The sequence below is a fragment of the Polypterus senegalus genome, chromosome 12 (assembly GCF_016835505.1).
Source record: "Polypterus senegalus isolate Bchr_013 chromosome 12, ASM1683550v1, whole genome shotgun sequence".
Classification (NCBI taxonomy): Eukaryota; Metazoa; Chordata; class Cladistia; order Polypteriformes; family Polypteridae; genus Polypterus; species Polypterus senegalus.
Genome location: NC_053165.1, coordinates 61,327,758 through 61,352,971, shown reverse-complemented (window position 1 = coordinate 61,352,971; position 25,214 = coordinate 61,327,758). Strand labels below are relative to the sequence as shown.

Genomic DNA, 25,214 nt, shown 5'->3' with positions numbered 1-25,214 from the left:
TGCAAAATGGCTTATCATACATTGTTTTGTTCAGCATCTCAAAATGGTTAATCCAACACAGGCATTCTCCATTATCTTTTTGTCCTTTTTCTTTCAACAAGATTTTAAAAGATAGATCCCTGATTACCACTAATTATATGAGAGATGGAGCAAAGGGTGTGAGGTAGAGGCAGATAAACTAGGTTATTGTACTGGACTTTGATAAACCCTTTACCTTAGTGAACTGTTGCACATTAAATCTACACAACCTTAAATAATATTTTTGATTGTATCAAACATATTATCAGACTAATTCCACAAAAGTGTTACCATAGCAATACACCTGTAAGTTTTAGTTTTCATTAGTAGAATTTCTCTTTAGCCTTTTGAAGGTGACAAAGCTGTCATATTTCTAAATCATACTAGGTGCCAATCTGATGCATCTTTTTAGTGTTAAAAATGAAGAAAACCCTTCAGAAATCTGCATTGCTAAAATTTGCATTTTAGTATATGCTGATAAAGACCTTAAAGAGTTGCCACAGACTACTATCACTAAACCTCATTATAAAGTAATCAATTTGAAGTTCAAGTGTGTATGCTGAGCTGAACTTGATTATAATATTATAAGCTATGTCCTTTAAGGGAAGACTTAAATTCTAAATCTGTTTTCGCTGAATTTAACTATTATAAATGTACTATTTAATATATCTTAATTATGAAATGTGATATTTTAAAAAGTATGGAAAGTATTGTAAAGAGGCAAAAGCACATTTTGTATTAAAATATTAAGACACAGTGTTTTTGATGAAATTATCTCAAAAATTAATACATTCAACAAAATTAAGTAAGTATGGACTGATGACTTTATATAGCACTTTATTGCCTAGTTTACTTTATTTATGTTTTTGATGGAAATTTTCAGTTTTCATCAGTAGTGCCCTAAAAATAGGGCATGGTGCTTATTTTAAAAGTTACCTAGACATCTAGCATTTCTTACTACCAGTTTTAAAGGTGCTTTACTGTATTGACAGGACTCTCTACATTGTCCAGAAGCTGAATTTTCATGGCGTGATGTTTCAGGAGTATACAATTAAATTTGTGCCTTAGAAGATCCCACTCCCCATTTATCTCCAACTCAGCTGACTTCATTACTTCCTTTTTAATTGCGTTCTGCAAAGAGTGTTTTTCTGCTAGCTCATTAGTTTTACATTGATAATTCTGTTTGTCATTCTTGATTTTTGGCTGATGTTGTTATTCTTTATAACTCCCTCTCTCTCTGTCTTACTGTAACATTGATATTTTGCTCTTATGTGTTCAGTTAAATTCCAGCTATAAATAGACTCTTGAATAGCTAGAGTATTTTTCATGCAGAATTTAAAAACACTCCTCAAGGGAAAAGTCTAGCCAGAGCAGAGCATCTGCAGCAGTTTGCTTCCCACAGCAGAATTCTGGATTAACTTTTAACAACATTTGCTGTTCTATGAATGGGAAAAAGTCTGATTGATCTCAATCACTTTTTCCCATTCTTAAGACAGCTAACGTTATTAACTGTTAAAAATTTTTCAGTCCTGCCAAATTTCAACTTTATGGATCATTTTTCTAAAAGTGAAATTTTCTTTTAGAAGTCCTGATAATTATCTCACCTGTAGCAGTTATTTGTAAAGGGGTTATAACTGGACAGCGCTAGAAGAACGCCAAAGCCAGGTCCCAGTGAGAAGAAAATCTGTGCTGCTGCATCCACCCATACCTGAAAAAGATTTTTGGATTTACTAAATACAAATACAGTCGTTTTGTTGCTGCTAAACCATTTCTTAGACAAGGAAACCCCAGACAGCCTTAAGGTGATTCTCCAAAAGAATACAATTGAGAACGACTATGCTAAAGAACTAAATAGTATGTTTAGTGCAATAACTGGATGACTAGACCAGTTCACTACTGGAACATAGGTAGGTGATTTGGAGTCTGAAATGGCAAATTTCAAAACTGCACACAATAATCCTTTTGTGCTAAGAGAAAACCAAACAATAATATTAAAAATTATCCTTTTATGGCCACAGAAAAATTACTTGCAGCACAGTTAAAAAAACATTCTCAACTGAGTAATGTTTATTCGTATGTAAAAGAAAAGAAAAGGAAAGCACACTTTTGTAAAAATCTGTTGTGAAAACTAAAACAGAAAATACACATATTAATTTTGCTCATGTTTCGTGTTGCAAAAATGAAAGCACATCATAAGCTTGGATCTGAGGGGCAAGCGAGCTGATTAAACATAAACAGGTAAAGAGCTCTTGTTAAATGTAAATTGTAAACTGAATCACCCATCTTATTAGCAGCTGGGAATTTATTTATGCATCTCATCTTCTCTTTGTCAAGTGGTGCCAACGATGAAAGTGTGTGTGTGTATTTGTGTGTATGCAATTATTGGATTTTTTTATTGATCTCTACGTTCCCATCATTGCGAAGGTACCTAGAAACAGATGTCAAAGCCTAGATGTGCATGTGGATTTGGCATTCCTTTTAGCTATGTATTTTAACAATTTGCTATTTATGTTTTGTTGTGTCAATGTTAGTAGTAGAGTATGCCTTTAATAAATGTTGTTCAGGTTTCAGAGAGAGCTGCTGGACAGACCCTCAAAAAATAATTACATGACAAATTGTGTCACATTTAAATTGCAAACAATTTTTTCTTAGTCTAAACATCACAAAATCTTATTTGTGGATAAAGCAGTAACAGCTTTCTTTTAATTAAAAGAGTAATTTAGCAGTAAAATTTTGGCAAATGTTTCAACGCCTTCCTTTAACTTTTGCAGGGTAAACACCAACACAAATATCACTTCTCTGTATTACTATCTTTCCATCCTTCTATTACTTGACACCATTGCCCAAGGCCACAATCAACTTTAGTAGTCCACCACAGAACAAGTTCTAATGCTATTGGGCAATTTTGAGGTGCTGAATAACTGTGCCTTCTCATATTGGGGAACCTGTACAAGACATGCAAACTTGGTAACAATGTGTACTTTACACATACACAAACCCACCAAAGACCCTGGAACTGCAAGAGGCAATATTAACGCATTGCAAGAGGCAATATTAACACTCTGAGGACCTGCTCAGAGGACGCGTGAAATGAACGCTGGGAACGCGTGGCAGCCATGATGCGAACGCGTACGCGTTCTGAGCGTGAAGTATAAATGAGCCCTTAGCATTAACCGTTTTATGTTTTGCTGTGTCCTTTTAACTACTGCCTAACTAAAAAGGCTCCTTTTGAGACACTATTTCTGACATGTTATGTACGTGTGTACACAGGTGTTTATTACTTACAGTGGTCTCAAGCAGCTTCTCCCAGTTGGGTTTAAGGTAGAATACAACTCCTCTCCAGGCACCAGGTAATGTAGCTCCACGGATTAGAAGAATAAAGAGAACAACATATGGCAGTGTTGCTGTCACCCATACAACCTATGCATCAAAGTCAAGAGAGAGAAAACAGAAGGTAACAAATCGGTGAGAGTAGTTGTAGTACTGTCACATGTGTAGAGAAAGTTGAAACTCTTACTTGCATGACCAACCAACATGCAACATGTTGTTAATTCAATCACAATACAAGAGATAAGAAAAGAAAAGAAAGGTTAAAATATAGACATAAAAGATAGAAGAAGAAAACACTCAATATTCAATGAAACATATCTTCAGCAGCAAGAAGCACAAATTAAACAGAGACAAAGTATATATGCAAGTTCACAAATTTAAAAATGACTTTCCCTGTTTTCTCTTAGTCTACAGCTGTCTTTTAAACAAAGAATAAATGTGGACTAATATTCTGGTTTAGAGACCACATTTACTTTGATTTAAAAAATATTTTCGGGAACCTTTTGGAACTTTGTTTAAATAAGTAATCAATTATTGTTTGACATTGTGTTTGCTTAGCTTAAAGACATTACTAATATAACATATCATGGTGTCCAAACGCTGTGAAAATATAACAGGGTGCCTGGCTAACAAAAGCTTGCTAGAGGTAAGGATGCCATTACTGTGACACAGGGTGAAGTCAAGACCTATAGGAGAGAGAGAGAAAGAAAGAGAGAGAACAGAAAAAGGCCTGGGCATACCTGTTTGTCAACAAAGGGGTTTCTTGGGAACGGATGTTCTGTATGTGTCTTGCATGCCCCAGAAGGGTATTAGACAGAGTATCCAGCATAAGGGTGAGAAAGAAGAGGTGAAAACATGTTACCCCAGGATTCTAGGGGACAAGCAGTCCAGCTGCTGTCAGAGTTATACTTGACCCTTTTCTTGTTAGGAGAATAAGTTCTAGGAAGTAGCGCTAGGAATGGAAATACATCCTGAGTACTAGAGGGCACATTGTCTCAGAAGAGAATGTATGGAACCATGCTGTCCCTCTATTATGGGAATTTGAGGAAAGCAAAACTGGAGTGGAGTTTCAAATCTGCTTCTTTGCCAGAGGTTCATTGAATGCAGATGAGGGGGAAGGATGGCTAAGCACTCACCTAGCAGGAAGAAGAGGGGTCATGCCCTGGAGAGAAAAAGAGAAAGCAAAAGGGAGATAGGAGGTAAAGAAAGTAGTTGTGTGGTATTTTGTGATATGTTCAAGCCACTCCATCAGGTAGATGCTGATCCAAGACCTGTTTAGGGAGATCCAGAGAGACAACATTTTTTTGATTTTCTTTGTTTGTTAGTACTTTGATTTCTTGTTTTTGTATTTCTCTCTCTCTCTCTTTCTCTCTCTCTCTCTGTGTAACAAAGGTAGCATGTTTCATCTTATTCTTGATTGTCATTACTTCTGTGTGGGGAGCTCAGTTCTTTCTCTTACTTTTGTCATAACCTATATCAGTGAACCACCAGGAAAAACATGCATCACATTTGTCTATTTTATTTGTTGTATTTGTTGAATTAGTTTGAATTTTTTATTGTATGATGTATTTCTGTAGAAAGGAGTATACTAATGAATTAATTCACATTTAGAATTTATGGCATAGCATCAACGATGAAAATATAAAGCTTACAAAAATACCTCTTTCAAAGCTAGCTTAAATAAAAAAGACATGATGTTTATGCGTTTTTCAATCATATTGCCAATATCTTCAAGAGAAAAGTTTGATTTTAGCATGTTAGCAAGTTGACTTTCTCATAACAGCAAATATACAATACAGTTCTTTATGAAAAATAAGTAATTTAGTCCATTACATTGTTTTAGATGTGAAGACCATCACAGTTTCTAGTTTTATTAATAACTGGTATTTCTGAGACGTTTGCATATGGACGTTGTAAGTTCCTGAGGTCATTAATTCTTCTGAGCACAGTACCTTTCCTGATGTTTTCACTCCTTTCCAAAGACTAAAATAGACAATGGTGAAAATAAGAAACAGGCAAAGTAGAAGCTGCCAGCGAATCCCTCCAACACTGCAGAGACCAGATGACATATAAATCTCCAGCACATTCCTCCTGAATAACAGAGGTAGAAAGAGTCAGCTAAAATGTTTAAATGTAGTTTCTGTATATAGGTTTGTAGTAAGTGGGAAACAAATTAAAGACATATTAGATAATTTTACATTCATGGTACATTGACTTAAGTTACACTGATAATCAACTTTCTTTTCATCTTTGAGCTAATACCTCTGAAACATTTCACTTTTACTGTGCTTCATCTAAATCTGGAAAGCATTCTAAACAAGCAGCTTCTTTTAAGGATACCAGAGCAGGTCAGTGGCTAACATTACTGTCTCACACTTCCTGGTCCTTGTGTATAACTTCTAGACAAGTCCACGCATATGCAAAGTTTAAACATACTCTTTATGTCAGTGTGGGTTTTCTCTGGGTACTTCTGTTTCCTTCCACAGCCCTAAGATATAAATGTAAAGCTAATTAGCAGCTTTAAATCGGCCCGTTATAAATGAATGTGAGTGTGCCATTCAATGGACTGGCATCCAATAAATGTTGGTTTTGCCATCATGTAAAGTGCTTCTGTAAGTGGCTCATACTCCCTGTGACAGTTTATTGGAAAGAATGAATTTATAAAAGGGATGGGTAGATGTTCCCTCAAGGAATGATCAAATTGCTTCAATTTATGTAATATGACTCTTCTAAATTATTCACATTGTCTACTCATTTCTGTTGGTCTCTCAATAATTACCTGACAACTCTACTATTTACTACTATTACTACTACTACTCTTAACTAAACTAAATGAAAACACTAGAAAAAAAACTTTTTAAAGTCAACCAGGCACATATCTAAATAACTTATTATTATAAAATATGTATTGACATATATTATTTATGTAATAGTTTAATGATAAAATGAGTGAGTCTATAAGAAAGTTTTAACAATGAAAATCAATATGCTTTGTGGTTCATATGTATTTTTGTAACTATATCCACTCATTTTATAGGCCCACTTCTTCTTGGATGAAGTCACAGAAAACCATGCACATTTTTTAAACATATTTTAAGTGTTTGTTTATTACATCTCTCACCATTCACATGTTTTTGTGAATATGAACTGTTCTAAATGGCAATATACACTTTTTGAACCCACTATCCTACATCCATTGCCCAGATCTGTCCACCCCTACCTCAACAGTTACAGGGTTGAATTATTAACTATGGTAATAATGTAGCCTCATAATCATGCACACAAATGTTACTTAAAGTTTTCTTAATTGTAGCTTGTTACTGGAAGATCTTAAACTGAAACACGCTCAAACTTGTTCCAAAATCAGTTTAAAGTTTGGTATTTTGGTTACATATTTTATTTGCAAATTTAATTCTTATTTTAGCTTTAAATCTGCACATCATTACAAAATCTTGTAAATCCTGCTATGTTACAGGAAGCCAGAACCTAGTTCAGTGTCACTGGAAACAGGCAAAAAAAAAATGGACGAGGCAAAAGCAGTCATTAAAGAGTGTACATACCCAAACTGGACAAATTAACATGTCAGTTATGTTAACTTTTACCACTGTACTAAGAGAAAATTCATTTAACAACAAGAATATAGAGTCTACAAAGAGTGTGACTGGTCTATTAGTTACCTTGATAAAATGGGTTTTATTAAAGTTAAACAGTATAGTTATGATTCCAATGCAGGTGAATTGCTTCCTGATAATTTATATCACGTGGTAACAGAGGTTTGGCATTGTTTCTTCTTTGACCCAATTATCCTTTCTGGCATTATATTTTTCTCATATATATGACAATGCAATATGTTCATTTTTAAAAATTGTATTTGTTTTCAAGTGTACAGTTTTATTTTATGTATGCTAATGATTCATGTTATTTTAAGTGGCAATCCAAGAATCTGCCTATAGTTTTGCATAATTTTCATTTATCAGTGTGAGTTTACTTCCTTTATCTAAATTGCATACTGTTTAAGTTGTTTGATGATACTAAGTTTTCCCAGTATGAGACAATTTGAGTTTGTTTCAAGTGCTGTCCCAGTTAGGCAGTGACATCCAGCAGCCCTAAAAAATAATTTAGGAGAGAACAAGATAACTAAATAAATGGATGGGCAACCTTAACTTGTTTGTGTGTTTGATTGTTATTTGTTCTACTTAATTTCTTGTCTGGGTTTCCCCATTTAACATTTTTAATATCCCCAGTATTCTCGGTGTCCTGTCTCCCAGTCTTCATACCAGCCACTTACTTGCACTTACATGTAAAACTCCTCAGCAGGAGACCTGGAATAGTTGGTCCATGTTATGTTGCTTTGTCCAAAATAATTAGTACAGTTTTCAGTGTTCCAAAGGTTATTACAGTTAGTCCAGGGCAGTGTGCTGGTAAACGAAGAGTAGAAATAGTACAGTGCCCAGGCGATGATGGTATTATAGTAGAAGGCCACATAAAGATTAATGATGCAGATTGCAAAGCCAATACCTGGAGTACAGGACAAATGAATAAAAATGATCACAGTCAAATAGCAATGGATGTACTATGTTTTTAAAAAACATACAAAATAAAATTGTAAATATCTTTGACTTCAAATAATATGACGCTGTAATTTTTCCTATTCGTTCAAAAATGAAACTAAAGAAAGAAGCTAATCTTAGGACCTGTCCTGAATACAGTTTTTTTTCCACTGCTTAAAATTTGTCTTGAAAATATCACAAGTGTGAATCTAATACTGACTTCAAGATGGCCACAAATTGTTTCATGAATATAGAGGGAATCCAGTTTTTGCTTGCTTTACTAACTGCAGTGGACTGGAGCTTTAATTGTCATATGTTGTGACTCAGTCATTGAACAATTACTACAGATATGGATGATAAAACAAAAAACAGCTAAGACTTGATTGATATCTTAAAGGTTAGCAACATAAAGCAATCCGTTTATAAATAAAAAGATTGAATGATGGGATCTGTATTGGAATACCAGTCTCGTCCACTTTTATTAACACATTTATTTCTCTACTACTGCATTTTTCCAGCATACCTCAATATATATAGGGAAACAATACTTGACTTTAATATAAAGAACTTCACTCTTCAGATAAAACAGTAATTTCTTAATTAGTATTTTAAAATGTATATCTTTCAATGTTTAGCAGTACAATGCATTTAGAACAAAAGCTTATTTAAATATGAAAGAATTCATAATATTCAATCATTATAATACATGTTTATTCATCCATTATCAGTTTCACTTCATCCAATTATAGTTATGGTGCTCAGAAGCACTGGGAATGAAGAACCATTCAATCAAAAGTACTCTTACACACTCATCTCTACTCATTCAGACAGGGCCCATTTCAAGTCTCCAATTATCCTAACATGCGTATCCTTAAAATGTGGGAGAAAAACCTGGGTAGATTATTCAAAATCCATGCAGACAGTGCCTGGGCCTGCATTTACACCTAGCACTTAGGAGCTATGAGGCATGTGGGCAAACCATTGTACCACTGAATCTCCCTCTTAATACATATTTGTATGAATAGTACTTAACACTTCAATATTTTATTTTGTTTTTAAGTCACTTACATGACATACTGTAAATATCTAACCAGAAGCAAATTACTATAAACATTTAAATCTTGCAGTTGCCATGAAAAATATTAAAGAATTAACCACAATATGGGTCTTTTATTGTGATGGCCCACGATACTGCCATCACTATCTTCTTAATGAATGAACTTTGTTGATCCAAGCATCACCAGCGAGGATATTGTAATTTACAAGCATTAAGCCTTGTGCAGTGTCCTTTGTGTAAGTTTATTTCCTTTAGTTAATGGTTGTGGGCAACAATATTTCATTTATCAGTTTATATTTCTTTTGTGGGGCTTCATGTGCAAATTCAGCAGGACACTTATTTATAATCATTTCCTACTGCTCTTCAGGAAACCTACTCTTATTATAGAATGTACTGAATAATTACTGGGACAGTGAAGTCAATGTTGCTTTTTGTGTATTTAAGTAGCTCTGGATTATAATGATTTAATATAAAGTTTAAGTTTATAAAGTCACCTTGTATTCATGTGCTTTTCTGTGCATACACCATATGCTTAAATGTTTTTGATATATTCTACTGTTTTGTTACAGCTTCCCTTTTTATATATGATTAAGTCAACCCATCCATCCATTCATTTCCTAACCTGCATCATCAAATTTAGGATCATAGAGGCCAGATCCTTTCATTCAGTGCAACAAAAGGATCAGATCTGCATAAGACAGCACTTCACTGCTGGATACTCTCATAGCTGGGAAAATTTAGAGTCATAAATAAATCTCATACAGTATATACGTCTTTGGGACATGAGGGATATACCAGAAGTACCACTACTGCACCACCATGTTCCCTATGATATAAATAGGTTTTGAGACAAATTAACTTACAGTTAAATAAGACTGTAAGAAACAGCACACAGCAACATTGCCAATATTAAATTTACAAAAATGATTTTGCTGTGAACCTTCAACACAACTGCATTAAACATGTGAGCCACTGATATGTCCAAACTTTTGATGTACTGTACTGTTTTAGATGGTGTCTCAAGTTCTGGTGCAGCATTTTTTTCTGTTTGTCTTGAGAGGTTTCTGAATTAGTTCTCCTTTTCTGGTTGTGACCTGCTTGCTTGACTTAATTAATCCAGTATTAACAATTGCAGAGTGAATAAACTGTTGAAATTCTTGCATCACAGTTTCATAGCTCCAGCTAATAAGATAGGAGGATGGAATATTTGTCTTAATATGGAGTCATCATAGGCTGTTAAGTATACAGTGTAGGTTTTAAAAACCAAATGAATTGAGTAAAATCATTAGTAATTGCAGCTCACGCTCCTCTTACCTTTAAAAATGGGGCAGATGCGCTTCCATATAGAGATGGCTCCAGTCCTATGAAACTGTCCCAGTGCTAGCTCCATATAAAAAAGGGGCACACCTCCAAAAATGGCCATTAATGTGTAGGGGATAAGAAAAGCTCCTGTACAGTGCAAAAGATATAATTACAATTTTAATGAAAACCTGTTTAAACCTATTTCCTACTGAACACACTCACTAGGCAACTTAAAATTAATTATCACTATTAAGAAAGTACATTTAAAAAGGTACAAACAGTACAATTGCTCCATTAGGTAGGCAAAGTTAGGCTTGAAAAGATTTGCAAAAATACAAAAATAAGTTTTACTACATCAAGGATGACACAGAGCATTTGATAATGTTTATAGCATAGTAGCTGGCTAATGGATTCTGAAAGGGTATCAACGTCCATTATAATGAAAAAAGACCTATTTCTTGGAAACCTACATACAGGATGTGCTTGCCTTGAAGTTAGTTTTATATTTTCTAAAAAAGACTCCTTTGTTACCTGGGTCATTGTCTTTAAAAGTATACACTAACTGGAAGCTTTCTGTTTTGGGAGTACATCCTGTATTAGTTTTATTACTAAAGATGACTCAGCTAGTGGTAAGATCTATGCATACACTATATGGTATGTATATATGTCTTCTCAAAAATTAGAGCATACACCCCATTGCCTAAATCTTTTTGAGAATACAAACAATCTGTATCATCCTGTATTGCCATGATAGTTATTTACACATGTGCCATAAATAAAAACCTGTCATTATTTATTCATTGATCGATTTTTATTGATGTATGCCAAAAATATACTGATATACTGAAGACACATCTCATATAAATTTTTAGTGTTCAAAATAACTAGTTAATTATCAGAAGCTGGTACGTCTGATCATAGAGTGCAAAATTAGTTTTCAATTTGAGACCAAACATTACTGTTATTTTAATTCCTTGTTAAATTAGATGTCTGACTTTTCTTACTTTGTACTTAGCCTAAAGATTAATGTGTTTCATACACCAAAGATATGTTATACTTATGTAACTTTTACTGCACAAGAGTGTGTCTATGATTCTGTTCTGTTCTTAAAAGTCAGAATTGCATTAGAGAAAATAAATTTGTTGCTTTTCATTCAGATACAACATTTGTTCCTTCAAACCTTCCTTTTATTCTACAGGAACAGAAACAAACAAGCAGGCCTGAGTGTAGTTCTTTGACCTAGAACTATCAAATGAAGTCACATTTTGCTGGATTTGTTAGAAAGAAAATTATGTATCACAAAGCCTTCTTACATTGTGCAGCTGAAACAAAAATAGGTTAGTAAGCACTGAAATAAGACAAGTTATGTTCAATATAACTCTGTATAGTATCCTAGATTATAATGTTAAATACATTAAAAACATGTATCCTCTGCAATGTTCGTAGACTCATTATCTGTGTGATATTAACAAACAGAAATAACATGTTAACGTTTAAAATAGCCAGCACACAGTTACTCACTACCCTGGCATAGTCTTCTAGCTTACCTAGAATATTCCTGCACTATGCCCTTCCAGCAACAAGAGGAACAAGAATACAGGTAAAACTGAGAACTTCTATCCAATAACATTGTGAACAACACATAAAATGAACAAAATGAAAAAAGAATACTCTGAGGAAAATCTAAATATGCCCAAGATCCTTTATACAAAACCTGCACATATTTAGAAGCACCTGATAACAACTGATGCAGTTACCTGTTTTCATAGTCTTCCATTCAAATTTTGATTACAAAACCCATTTTGAAAATAAAAGATTCTTAGCAACAAATAGTCATAAATGGGACAGAAGCCCATTACAGAGTGCCTTATTATTTTACTTGATATACTAGACAATGTCCCCTAGCACAAAATCATAAAAGTTTAAAATCTCAATAAAATTATTTATTTGCAATAAGAAAGTAATCAGAATGAAAACTTTTTTTTAGATTGCACCTACTAAAAAAATAACCTTTTGAAAAAAAATTAATGTTACATTTTATCAATACTTTGTAAAAATAATATACCTTTAAAAAGACTTACTGATTAAGTTGTAAAATGTCTTGATTGCGTGATTGAGTGATTGATTGACTGTTTAATTGATTGATTACAAAATCAGTTAAGCCTGTGGACATTATTTGACCGGATTCCTATTGTTCAACAATCATTATAATTTAATTTGTATATCACAATTTCTGCAAGAGTAATATTAAACTGGAGAACAAAATAAATGAGAGATTGGAGAATACAAGTTAAATTACTGATGTTATGCTTTTTAAACAGATGTAATAATAATGGGTCAAAACTTTAAATTGTACCTGTCAAAGTGGGGAAGGAATCCCCTGCCTCACAAATATTTTTTAATGTTGTTCAAAAAATTTTCAAATTAGAGCCATGTAAAGGCATGCATTAGCTGTCAAAGTGACCCATTCTCTGAGGTGTTAGTTAATAATGAGAGGAAAAACTGTTTATCAGCATTGTTAATGGTGACAGGATAGTGGTGCTCATTATAATTAGATTATTTCAGGGGATTAAATATGGAGAAAAATAATCTATCAACTAGAAATATTCCATTAAAAACCAAGGATCAGAAAAAAATGAGTGTAAAAGATTAGGAGAGTTATATCGTCGATATCAGTATGAAAATTGCACAAATTATTTGTGGAAACTTTTAAGAAAGATTTTTAAATACTTTAATTAACTTCAAGTAAAGATGATCACCATGTTGCCAAATCGTGTGTATTAAAAATGTAAGTAGCAAACATTAATAAAAAAATAACCTATAACCTAAAAAAAGTGTTTTTGCATTATGTATATATTTCTCCCCATGCATGACATTGAATTTAAAGAGATGAATCCAGAAAAATTTTGGATGGATGGAATTCCAGTTCTGACTTAAACAGACAATGTTTCTTCTGTATTACAGTATTCCGTGTGTCAATTAAGTATGTTTAATATATTGATAATAAAACAAAAATAAAAATTGTTTTTTAAAAGTTCATTCATTAATTTGTAAATTAATTAATTACAATGTCAACTTAATTGTTTTAAAGTACAGTTCATTGTGATACTTTCCACTCGGACATTATGGAAAACATCTTTTAAGATGACACCGATTGCATTTAATCAGTGTTAAACTATATTTTTATACCACTCTGACGTCCATTCAATTAACTTCTGTTCATCACCAATAGCACTCTACCAGGTATCATAAAAGTACCTTTGTCGATCGAAGTTAAAAAAATACCGTTCACCTTGATGAAATATCGTTATATACCCTTTTGCTTAAATGCACGAAATGTAGTATTTTCTTAATCTTACTTTGTTTTGCTTTTTTAGTATCACCTAAACCACGTTAAAATATAGGTTAACTCATTTCCAATCATATTATATAATGTGTATTATCCCAACATCATATGATCAAGAACGCTGGAGAATATTCAACAACTACAAAATAAATATGCCAATTTTATGATCTTACAGACGAAATTACAGAAATCTTAGTGTATTATAACGGTATCTCCAGACATACGTTCTAAAGACTGATCGGGAACGATATTCTTCTATGTTTAAGCATTAAATTGACAAACTGTTCAACCGTGGACCTTATATTTAATACTCGCGCGCGCGCGTGTGTATGTGTGTGCGTGGTGTATATATAAACCAAGTTATTATTGGCTGTACTGTATTATTTAAAAGTTGAATGCATACCCAACCAATGTCATAAACCCATGTACCCATGTCGTTATAGAAAGTGCAGCAAGGTTAAAAGTTTACCTTCGATGTAAAATCCATCTAAACCAAACTTTTCTGTCTTTTCCATTTTGAAGTTAACGACACAAATAAGGTATCAGAAAACTTTTCGTTAATTGATTTCATTGGAAACAAATGCATTTGCAACAGGTTAAAACGGCTAAGTAAGAAAAAAAAACCAGACTTTTATTCCATCAAGCTGGGTTATACAGTTTGCGGACACTTGCTTTCTACTCATTTGAGAAAAAAGAAATTATGCCACTTAAACCACTTCATAAGTAGTTGCTAAGTCTCTCTCTGTTACCATGGACAGCTCTGTGGACATTGCTTCTTTTCCCTGCTTTGACAGTTGTCTTTTAAGTATTGCTTATTGAAAAATGTATCGCTACTTCTTACTAAGCGTCGGCTATCAGTTTGGAAACATGCACATGCTAAAAAAACAGCCGAATTTTCATTGTGCATGTAACATACTGTCTGATCTATTTATTTCTTGTTTTTGCATATATTACTAACACTAATTTACTATCAACACAAAACAGTTTTGAGGTATAGAGGTCACCATTCTTTGAGAATCTTACCCCCTCCATTTTGGTAACACACGTAGGGAAACCTCCAAACATTTCCAAGATCCACGGCAAATCCAATTACTGATAAAAGAAAATCCATCTTTTTGCTCCATTTGTCCCTGGAGTCCGTTTGGGTGATCATCGGCACGGTACTAGAACTGTAGATGGTGTTTGTATTATCCTGCACTGAGAGCCCGCTGTTGGGAGCTGGTGAGTCCTGGTAGGACATTACTGGAAATGTGCTTCTGCGTGAATCCCCTTCTAGGAGATCCGCGCTTCATGAAGTTCTACGAAAGGATAAGGAGGGGGGAGGGAAGTTAGCCTGGTGAAGGGGGGTTGCGTGGGGTTTTGGATGGGTGCGTTAAGGGAGTTGGTGGAAATTGAGGTGAGGGGAAATATTTCTTACTGCCTACGATGGTAAATCATTACATTAAAAGGCGTACACTTGCTGTTTAAGATCACACGATTAATATTGATAGAGAGACATAAGATAGAAATAAATTGAAAAATAGGAAAGTTGAATGAGGGTGTAATACGGAGGCATTCAGTGTTCTAGAGTTCTCGAGTAATGTAATTGAATCATATATATCGATATTCAATATTTGAACACATTTAAAATATAAAAACGCCAAAAGACATTATCAGTTTGTATGTGGAAAGAGACCGTATTAGAACTGCAGTTAGAGATGCAGTTTCTAGGATACTAATCCCGCACTTTGTGAAGTCTGTTTTAAACGTGCTTTCCTCCTGTTTTCCAAAGACTTGCGTGCTAGGTTAAATGAAGATGCCAAACTGGTATATGATGCTATATGAGTATTGTTATGTGCACAGAATTGTTCTGCAGCAGACTGCCATCCTGTCCAGTGTGGGTTCTTGCCTTGCATTAAATGCTGTGGGGACATGCTGAGACTCTATGTTATAGTTACAGGACACCCTTACTAGATTTCAAGTTATTGAAGAAATCAATAATAAAGACAAACACATCATTTTTAACACCACAACATGAACCTCTTCTGTATAATTTGTTTCTTATGTACATTACTAACAAGGCAAAACAGTGCTGGAGCAAATAAACGATGTAGCTTACCGGTCAATCTGACTGCATGATTTAATAGTTAGGTTTCTGGAATATTTCATTCCACATCTGTATGAACTCATCTTTCATTTGTCAGGTTCAGTGCAAGGCTGGAAAGGAGAAAAGACAAATCTAATCTGGGTAAAATGTTTTTCACTGGTGTAACAAAAATGAGGGATTCAGTGTATCTTGTGGCATCAGTGAAGTGAGTCAGTGTTTCGTACGGAGTGTCTGGTAGTTTCATGTGTCTCTCTACCCCTACTATCACAAAACTACAAAACAATATAAATAATTTGCCTACTGTGAAAATGATCAAAAGATAAAGTAAGCATAATCCGAAAAGACTATATATATACATATGTATTTTAAATGTATAAAAAGAAATAACTTTGACACAATTCTACTCAATATGTTTTAAATAAAATAAAGGCAGAAATTATAGAATGGAGTAATACACGTCAAACAGAAACTATTACCACAAAAAAATGTACATACAATATACAGTAAATAATAGAAAACAAAAGTAGAAAAAATAACAATAATAAAAAAATAATAAATAGTGTGAGCCAACTGGAAATTAAACTAACAGCCCAAGTTGTTCACAATAATTATGAGAATGTAGAAATAACATAAAAAGAAGTGTCGCTAGATTCAGAACCTGTTCAATGATGCATGGTGTAGATCTCACCATCGCGTTTCAAGCAAAACCTCTTCATCAGGGCCCTTCAAACTAATAATGAACTTAAAAATTAGAAATATATAATGAAACACTAAATAAGTAAATAATACCATGTGACAATTAACCACCAACAACCCATTGAAATATACTTATGATACAGGAACAGGAACCATCAATCATTTATCAATCAATTGACCCAAAACTGAAAGCTGTATGAACGATAAAGATAAACGTAAATTAATTATCATAAATATATGAACAATACAGAAACTAATTCAGTTCCTGCTGCTTAGATAAACTGAAATGCTTGAAAAAGGTACAAGGCTAAGGATTTCTAAGGTAAAATGTTATTCACAAGCGCTGAAACAACTTCCATTGAGTAAAGCAATTGAATAGGGGCATGTATTTGCAGTGCATGGCCCATTACAGTGGAACATTTTTTTTCAAGTCTTTGATTTTGGTCAGATTTTTCCTGCACATACATACGAGAAGTGTGAATGTTCAGTGTTACATTTGGAATTTGTCATCTGGACATCCAAGCCAACATGAAGACCAAAGAACTGTTCATTAAAGGAAGCAATATGAATGATGAAGGATTGAAGAATTCTATAGAATGGTATCACGAATATGAACATGGTAAAAATTCAAAAATGTGAAATTTTTTGAAAGAAAAATGGTGTATGTAATCAATTGTTAATAACCACATTGGTAGAGAAAATTACTGTTGTTGATGTTAGGAAAAAGAGAAAAACATCAAAGATGAGAAGAAAAATGAACTAACTACAAAACATGTTAACATTGTCAACAATTTTTACAGTGCAGGAATCAAGTTATCACAATTTACTGTTTCCAGAAGGGTTCCACAGAAAATTTGTATTGGCAACATGGCAAGATGCAAACCCCTTATTAGCCCCAAAAGCAGGGAGGTTGGATGGGAATTTAATAAAAGTTACAAAGGAGCCATCAGAGTTTGAGATGAAACTGTAATGAACAGAAAAGACCAAGATTAACTCTACCAAAGTAATAGAAATGTTAAAGTGTGGAGAGCAGAATTAACTAAAGATCATAAGAATGCCATTTGATCTGTGAAATGTGGTGGGTGAAATATAATGTCTTAGATAGGTATGCCACACTCTTTTTTATAGATGATGTTACTACAAATAATGGTGGAATGGACCCTCTTTTGCTAACTGTACTTAGCAAAATGCCCCCATCAGCTCAAGAAAATGCTGGGGCAGCAATTTATCAAAGAAAAATATAATAACCTATGATTGGAAGAGCCATGGTGTTATATGTTAGCCTGAGTTCTTCCCCTGGCTGGTATTCAAAATCTTGTTTTGTATCTTTTTTGTTCTTTTTTGTACCATTTATTTATGTCAGCATTACTTTTGTAATTTTCTGCTCTATTCTCTTTGACTGTATTAATATCCATTTGCTTTGTGGGGCCACCTGCCAATCCCTGTCAGAAATTGTCCTCCACCCTATACATCCACAGAGTCCCCACAGTTTCTGGTGATTCATTTTGAATGTGTTTGGGAGTTGATTAGTTTTTTTTGTGTTTTCATCTATGCATTGTGAGTTTTTTTGACCTAGTTGCTCTTTCTTTTTTACCACTCACTCTATACTGTATTGGGACTTTGTTTGCTTTTGGATTTGTGTTTAGCAGGCATTGTATGCTTTTTGTGCTCCTTGGAGCCTCAAAGTATGGCTGAGCATTTTTCTTGTGAAGAATAAATCTTTTTATATAAAGGTTCTGTGTGTGCCCTTGTTACTTAGAGGGGTTTGGTGGTATCCACCTCTAGTAGACATTTTTAATACTATGTTATTTGTAGCTTCCAAGAGCAGGTAATAATAATAAGAATAAGAATAATAATAATAATATATTTTACTTATATAGAACCTTTCCCATGCTCAGGTCACTTATTCACAATTCATAACACATGGACTGCAGAAACCATGTGCAGAGATTGTTCTAAGACACTTTAGTCCTGAAGACAGCACTGGACGTCTGTGATTAGCATTATATCCTTCTAAGGTGTCCACCAACTGTTAGAAAGGGGCAGATCCATGTGTTAAAGCATGCTTGGGCTTTTCTGCTCACAAATGTCCATTTTATGGACCACTGACAGCTAGCTTAGTCTTTGTGACAGTCCATTCCCCATCAAATGTATGCTTCAATTTAAATGTTTAAAGTCTAAATAATAAATATGATTTACTTCATCAGGTAGAAGTACATAGTAAACAAGCATAGTTGTGTCCAATATTTGAAATTTTAAAATCTGTGCTTCAATTTATATGTTTAAAGTCTAAACATCCCCTGATAGTGGTCCATAAGATGGCTAGTGCCAACAGTAAAGAATCAAATATAAAAAAATAAATTTTTTGTGTGATCATCAGCCTCAAAATAGCATAAAGTGAATCCCTACATGCCTATATTGCCGATCCTCATGTTTTTGAAGTTTTGTAAAAGGAGTAACTTTGACCCCTCATATCCCATTCGTGGATGGACTTTTGGGGTTGGTTGATGTGGCATGCATGTCTTTAAAGTCTTCTAATCATTTTTGCTGAAATCACCTAAAAATGATTTTTTTCTGGATCTAGAGAACCAAGAATGAGGGGAACCATGAAAAGCTCAATGTCTTGCAGTGCTAGTCAGGAGATACTAGACCAAAAAACAAAAAAACTGAAGTAATTTCAAAGCTTTCACAACTAATTCTTACGAACACAAAAAAAGTAAAATTTACTAATTAGTTTTACTTACTCAGACATTCGATTATGGTGAATAGTCTCACACATGGTGAAAAGGATCTGATGCCTCCAAAAATAACCGAAAAGCAGGCCAGACCTTCACTATCTAGCCAAGAACAGGCTCACCCCAGACCAGCTGGACCCAAACATCCACATGCTGGCTTCAGCCTGGCTTGGTCTAAATTGTTATATAGTGGCTTGAAACCATGTGTTTTTTTATGTTTCATTGTTATTTTTATTATTTGTTGAAGGATTATTTGTCATATCTTTATTTTATTTCTGTTGGTTTTATATGTGATGTTATAATTCTGTTCTGTCTCTTTAAATGTTGTGATGTCCTTTGGGTTTTATGTATTGGAGTCTCAAGAGGTGGGGCCATCATAACATCATCATGTGTGAGCCATCTCTCTGGCTATTTAGGGCAAAGCCAAAGAAGGGCTCAAACATGGTGCATTGAAGTCTATTGGAATTGCAAGCATTGTTCATTGTTTCTGGGTTTACTGGCTTTTTAAAATATTTTTCTGCTTTGTCTTTAATTTATGATATCTGGATCACATATTGGGACTTGTAAGCTGTAGAATGCCTTTTAGGTAACTTATGTTTCTTCTTTTTGAGCTTTTGTGGTGTTGTTTTGCTCTTACAATAAATAGTTACTTATTTATAATGTTCTCTTGCATAGCTGGTCTCTTCAACAAAAGGTTTTAATGGTTTCCTTTCTTTGAGAGACACTTTTAATATTTAGGGACATTTAAGTTATTATTAAGGCTTAAATCCCTTTTGGGTGTGCAAGACTTTGAAGTAGACCCATGCGGTTAATAGTCAAACCTGTTTGGGGTGAGACCTAATCCAAGCAGACATGAGAGACCTAGCCTGGCTTGTGAAGGCTTTTGGAAGCCTCACTCCCTTTTTGATATGCATTTGATTCCTATTCATGACGCAAAGTAAAGAAAACTGGGTTATCTGTTCAAAATATAAAGAAATGGCCCAAAATATAGCAAAAGCCTGACAAGAGAAAGAATGACCATAAACTTCAGCTTGTGCATAAAAAGGCAACTAAACAATCTTTTTAAATGTAGGGTTTTTAGAAGAAACAGAAAAAGATACAAGCAAAATGTTCAATATAGAAAACATAGGCAAAAAGGAGTTGCCTTAAAGGCAATTCAATGAAACATGTCCAAATCTACAATTCAGAACTGAAAACCATTGAAGGAGCAAAATAAATCAAGAAAACCAGAACATCCAAAGAAAATAATAATACTTACAAACTCCTTCACAGGCAGTGTTCTCCTATTCTGATTTTACTCAGCTCTGGCCTTAAATAGCCAGAGAGAGGGCTCAGAATGGTGATGTAAGGGTGGTTTTCTGGGGTTTTCTGTGTGTAAATGAATGGCAAGGAAAAGTTAGTTTTAATAGTACTTTTGTTTACATCTACCTAATTTGTCTAAATATCTATCCTCAAAAATATATTCTTCACAAATACAGGGAAGTGCAGGACATGCTTTTGACCTCTTTCTTTTACAGTCTTAAAAAAATGTTTTATTTGTTAACATTTTACCAGTGTGACTGCAAAGGGGTGTCTTAGACCCCCAAAATATCAGACACAACAGCACTCACAACTCTTTGGTGCAGCCACACCCGGAAGTGCTCCAAGTGGTAATTGGCCTAATTAAGTTGCACTTCCCGGAGGGCAGGCACTACTCAAGGGCCAGAATTGGGAGAAGGAGAAGGAGAAGGAGAAGAAGAAGGAGGAGGAGGAGGAGGAGGAGGAGGAGGGGGGTTGGTTGGTTGGTTGGTTGCTTTGATTAGTGCTTGAGATAGTGTTATACCAGTGGGGTTCACAGGGAAGACGTGCCCCATAGGGGAAGAGTGTTTGGGTTGTGTTACTGTGCTTGGGACTGTGTATTAGCTGTGGGGTTCATGGGGAAGACGTGCCCCACGGGTGAAGAAAAATAAACGTCTGGTGTGTTTGACATGTGCCTCAGTGTGAATCTTTGCTGGGTTGGGCGCCTATTTAGCTCCTTAATTTACAAAGCGAACATAATCTGATACCAATGCTAGCAGCATAGGACCAGAATACTCAATATAAAATTTCTCAATTATTTCAAGTGGTAGCAAACTTTTCATTTATTTTGAAATATCTAAACATGTGATTTATGGAATCTAACTGGTTGTTTACTATGCTATTTTCCCCATCTTGTAATTATACCAACATCAATTGCTGTCATAAGTTAAAAAATTAACTCACTTTTTTTCAAGGAATTCAAGCATTTCTATTACTTCATAATGGACCATTTGTCAAACTTAATCATGTCCTGGTTTATTCTAGGGTGGTACTGTAAATGGTAGATTTTGAAACACTTCATTCATTTAATTTTCTAACTTAGCATCTGACTTTAATTTTTATTCAGGTATTTTTATGTTTTTCTCCTTTCATTTTCGCTTTCTAACACATTACTTGTTCTAGGCCAGAAACAAGATCTTAACAAAGCTTATTAACCAGATGATCAATTATTGAAGGAAAAAAATGCTAAATTAATAATGGTCAGGGGTAATATGCAGGTCAGAAACTAAACATAATTCATACAAATTTCATTAACAACAAACGACTACTAGGTCAGGTGCTGTCACATAACCAACATCAGCGGGTCACATGGTGTCATCACTAATCAACTATTTAAGATCGCAATATAGTATGCTCACTATCCTAGTCTTGGGATGTTTTGAGTAGCAAACTTCATTGCCTCATTTTGTGTTGATTTTGGTTAGGGCTCAATTCTTGTTAGCTGTAGCATCAGACACTCAGGTTAATTCTTTTGAATTTGATTCTTTCTTGTGCTCCTACATCCTGCAACTGCTAACTAGTTTCTTTAATTTTCTTGTTCCTGACACCAACATATTTTTGACTCTGAACTTGCCTGCTCTTCTAAAACCTCTTTCTTTCTTTTTTCTCTCACAGTAAGTCAGGTGTAGATATTTATGTAGTATATAATATTGAGAAGGCAATCAAAGAGTAAAAATGTTTTCATGTTTCTTTTTTGTTTAATTGTTAAAGATACATGGTGCAATTGCCATTCTTTTTTCTGCATAACAGATTGACTCTGATGAATAAAACAGAGGCTTAATAAAGCATTTCTCTAAATTTTATTGGATATAATCTTCCACAAATTCTAGATTGTGAGCTGAAAGAGCATATTGTATAAACAACCTGTGCCCGATAATGCCCTGGGCGGTAATTGAACTAAACTGTTATAGAGTTTGTGTGGCAATCAATGCCTTTTGTCATTTAAAAACACCAAGGAAATAAGAGTATTACATCAGAGACTGAGACAAATTGCTTGCCTTCATTGTCATTATTTGAACAAATTTAAACAATTTATAGCTCTTTAACAGAAATTTCTTCAGGCAATAATATTCCCACACTAGACATTAAGCCCGTTACAATAACGGGCGCTAGAACAGTAGTGCATAAACATTAGTAGGAACAGTCTATATTAAATGGCAAGGGACCTTGTATGTGGCTGTAATATACGTCACTGTATTGTGTGCCCTTAATTTTCTCTCTCAGTAATACTGGTTTGTAATTCATTTTCTCTCTCAGTAATACTGGTTTGTATTTCCAGAAAATGCCTGTAATTTTGTCTGACAGTAATACAGTGGAACCTCGGTTCATGATCATAATTCGTTCCAAAACTCTGTTTGTAACCCGATTTGGTCGTGAACCGAAGTAATTTCCCCCATAGGATTGTATGTAAATACAATTAATCCATTCCAGACCGTATGAACTGTATGTAAATATATATATTTTTTAAGTTTTTAAGCACAAATATAATAGTAAACTAAATGTAAAAACCTTGAATAACACTAAGAAAACCTTGAACAACAGAGAAAACTAACACTGCAAGAGTTCGCGCCATAGCCTTACGACCCGCTTGCTAAAAACACTTTTTTTTAATGAGTTTTAAGAACAGGGAAAAAAATGAACATTTGAAAAATCCGTAATTTAATAAACAACCAAGAAAAGTACCATTGCAGCAATGCACGCACGCACCTATATGTGTGTCTGTCTCTCGCGTGTGTGTTTCTCTTAAGCACGCGCCTTTGTGTCTGTGTGTGTCTGTCGCACGTGTGTGCATGTGTGTGTGTGCGTGTGTGTGTGTGTCTCGCGCGTGCCTGTGTGTGTGTCTATCTCTCTCTCTGCACAGGGAATGCACAGGAAGAGACTGAACACGTGCTGTGTGGCCATGCGCACTTCACCAGAAGACACACACACTGACACCTGGACGAACACAGGGGTTTTATTAAAGAGGATTTCCAGTTTAATTTGAGGATATTATGTAATTGGCAAAGGATGAGCTAAAATAATTTTGAATAAGTGCTGATTAAATTAACATGCCATCATTTTATTTTGTTAAAGTAGTTGATCAATTGGATCCCAAACAAAGTCTTTTAATTGGGTTTTGTCATTTTACATGTCTAAATTTAACACCTTACCCAAACTGTTATTAATAAAATTCTCAGCAGCACCAGCATCAATATAGGTTATTTGTTCTATTTGCCTTTCGCCACAAATCTAGCATAACTTTTAAGAGCAGATTGTTATTTTGCTTTAGTCTTACAGATCCACTAATTAATTTAACTTATCCAATTTACAACCACTAATCACAACAAGAGAAAAAAATATCTTACTGTGACCAAAATAAATTACAAAACAGAGATAACTACGTGTTTTTTGTCATTGTTACTCCTCATTAGGTTAATGGCTCTCCTGTGTTTCATTAAATTACCCAAATTATATTTTTGTGACATTAAATCTGTATTCTTTTTCTTTTCTTTTCTTTTCATTACCCTGTCTCCAGTAGCTTAGAGTTAGTTTGAAGCACTAAATGCACTGCTGTATTTAGGTTCCTCAAAAAAGTTCTAATAGTCATTGTAAACAATTTTGTTTAGAACATGTCTTTCAGTACATAATGGCTCATAAATCCTTATGTAATTAATAGTTGCCAATTTCAAGTAGAGATCTGAACATATCCAGGAGCTATCAGCTTCACTTTTTAGTGATTATGTTCAATGTTTCTGTAGTCCTCTGTGTGAAATAATACATCCTAAGATTTATATAAAGTTTACACTTAACCAATTGGTTTTTGTGTTATTGCAGTAATTGATTAAGGTTGAGTATTAGTTAATGCAACATATTTATTGTAGTTATTCAAGGGGATAAAACAGAGCTGCTCTCCTCTCCTCTATCTAAATATTATCCTCTCTTTTGGCTTGATTTTGTAACATGAACTAGAATAATCCCTAGAAAGCCAAAAAGCGCAAAAAATTGTGTTTCATGTTTACTACTCTGACATCAGGCTGGAACTCCCTTTAGCTGCCCCTGGTGTTTCTGTACCCCTAAGCTTTCTGGCCCTTTAAAGTGCTGGGTATTATTGTCCCAGTCTTCCATAACTGTTAGAATTTGTACATAAAAAATAAAATATAGTTATTTTGTAGGGGAAATTCAAAATAATCAAATATGGGTCAGACAAAAAACAATAATTAATTGTTCTCCTAAAGTACATAGGCAAAAAACAAGCTCAAAGTGGATGGCATTGTAGAACAGTTATCAGTATTACAGGTCTGAATTCTATAGGTACTAGTTTTTCCATGTGGAGTTTTCATATCCTCCCCATGTCAGAGTGGGTATTCTGTTTTTTGTTACACATTACCAAAGAAGTGTAGGTTAAATTGGCAGCAGACTTAAAGTGGCTGTATCCGTGAGTGGGTCTGCAGTGGTCCAACACCCTCTAAAGGGTGTTTTATTGTGCTTTCAAAATGGTCAATAGCCATGAATTGGATTAAACAGGTTTGACAATGATATGTTACAAATGCAAAGAAAACTGGAATTTATCATTTTAATTTCTTTCCAAGAAAATGTTTTCTTCCTATTCTTCAGTTTCACATTTTGCAGACTTCAGGTGGTTTTAAATGTCATGCTTGTTCCTAAGTAAAATGGCTTCCTTGAGATTGTATACATGGTCAGTAATAGCAGCAACCTCTCTAGTGACAGCTGCAACTAAATTGACATTAGACGATATCTTAAAATGAATTTCAGATAT

At 34.3% G+C, this 25,214-nt stretch overlaps 1 protein-coding gene across 1 annotated transcript in view; it reads right to left on the bottom strand.

Annotated features, from left to right (window-relative positions):
* Window positions 1-14,843, bottom strand: part of slc6a4b (solute carrier family 6 member 4b) — a 32,015-nt gene extending 17,172 nt beyond the window's left edge. The window contains exons 1-6 of the mRNA XM_039772789.1: window positions 14,627-14,843; window positions 10,270-10,404; window positions 7,647-7,866; window positions 5,301-5,439; window positions 3,304-3,438; window positions 1,623-1,726 (exon numbers count right to left, since the gene is read on the bottom strand). Of these exons, the coding sequence (XP_039628723.1) occupies window positions 1,623-1,726; window positions 3,304-3,438; window positions 5,301-5,439; window positions 7,647-7,866; window positions 10,270-10,404; window positions 14,627-14,843 (950 nt within the window). The remainder of the gene's footprint in view (window positions 1-1,622; window positions 1,727-3,303; window positions 3,439-5,300; window positions 5,440-7,646; window positions 7,867-10,269; window positions 10,405-14,626) is intronic.
* Window positions 14,844-25,214: the final 10,371 nt, after the last annotated feature.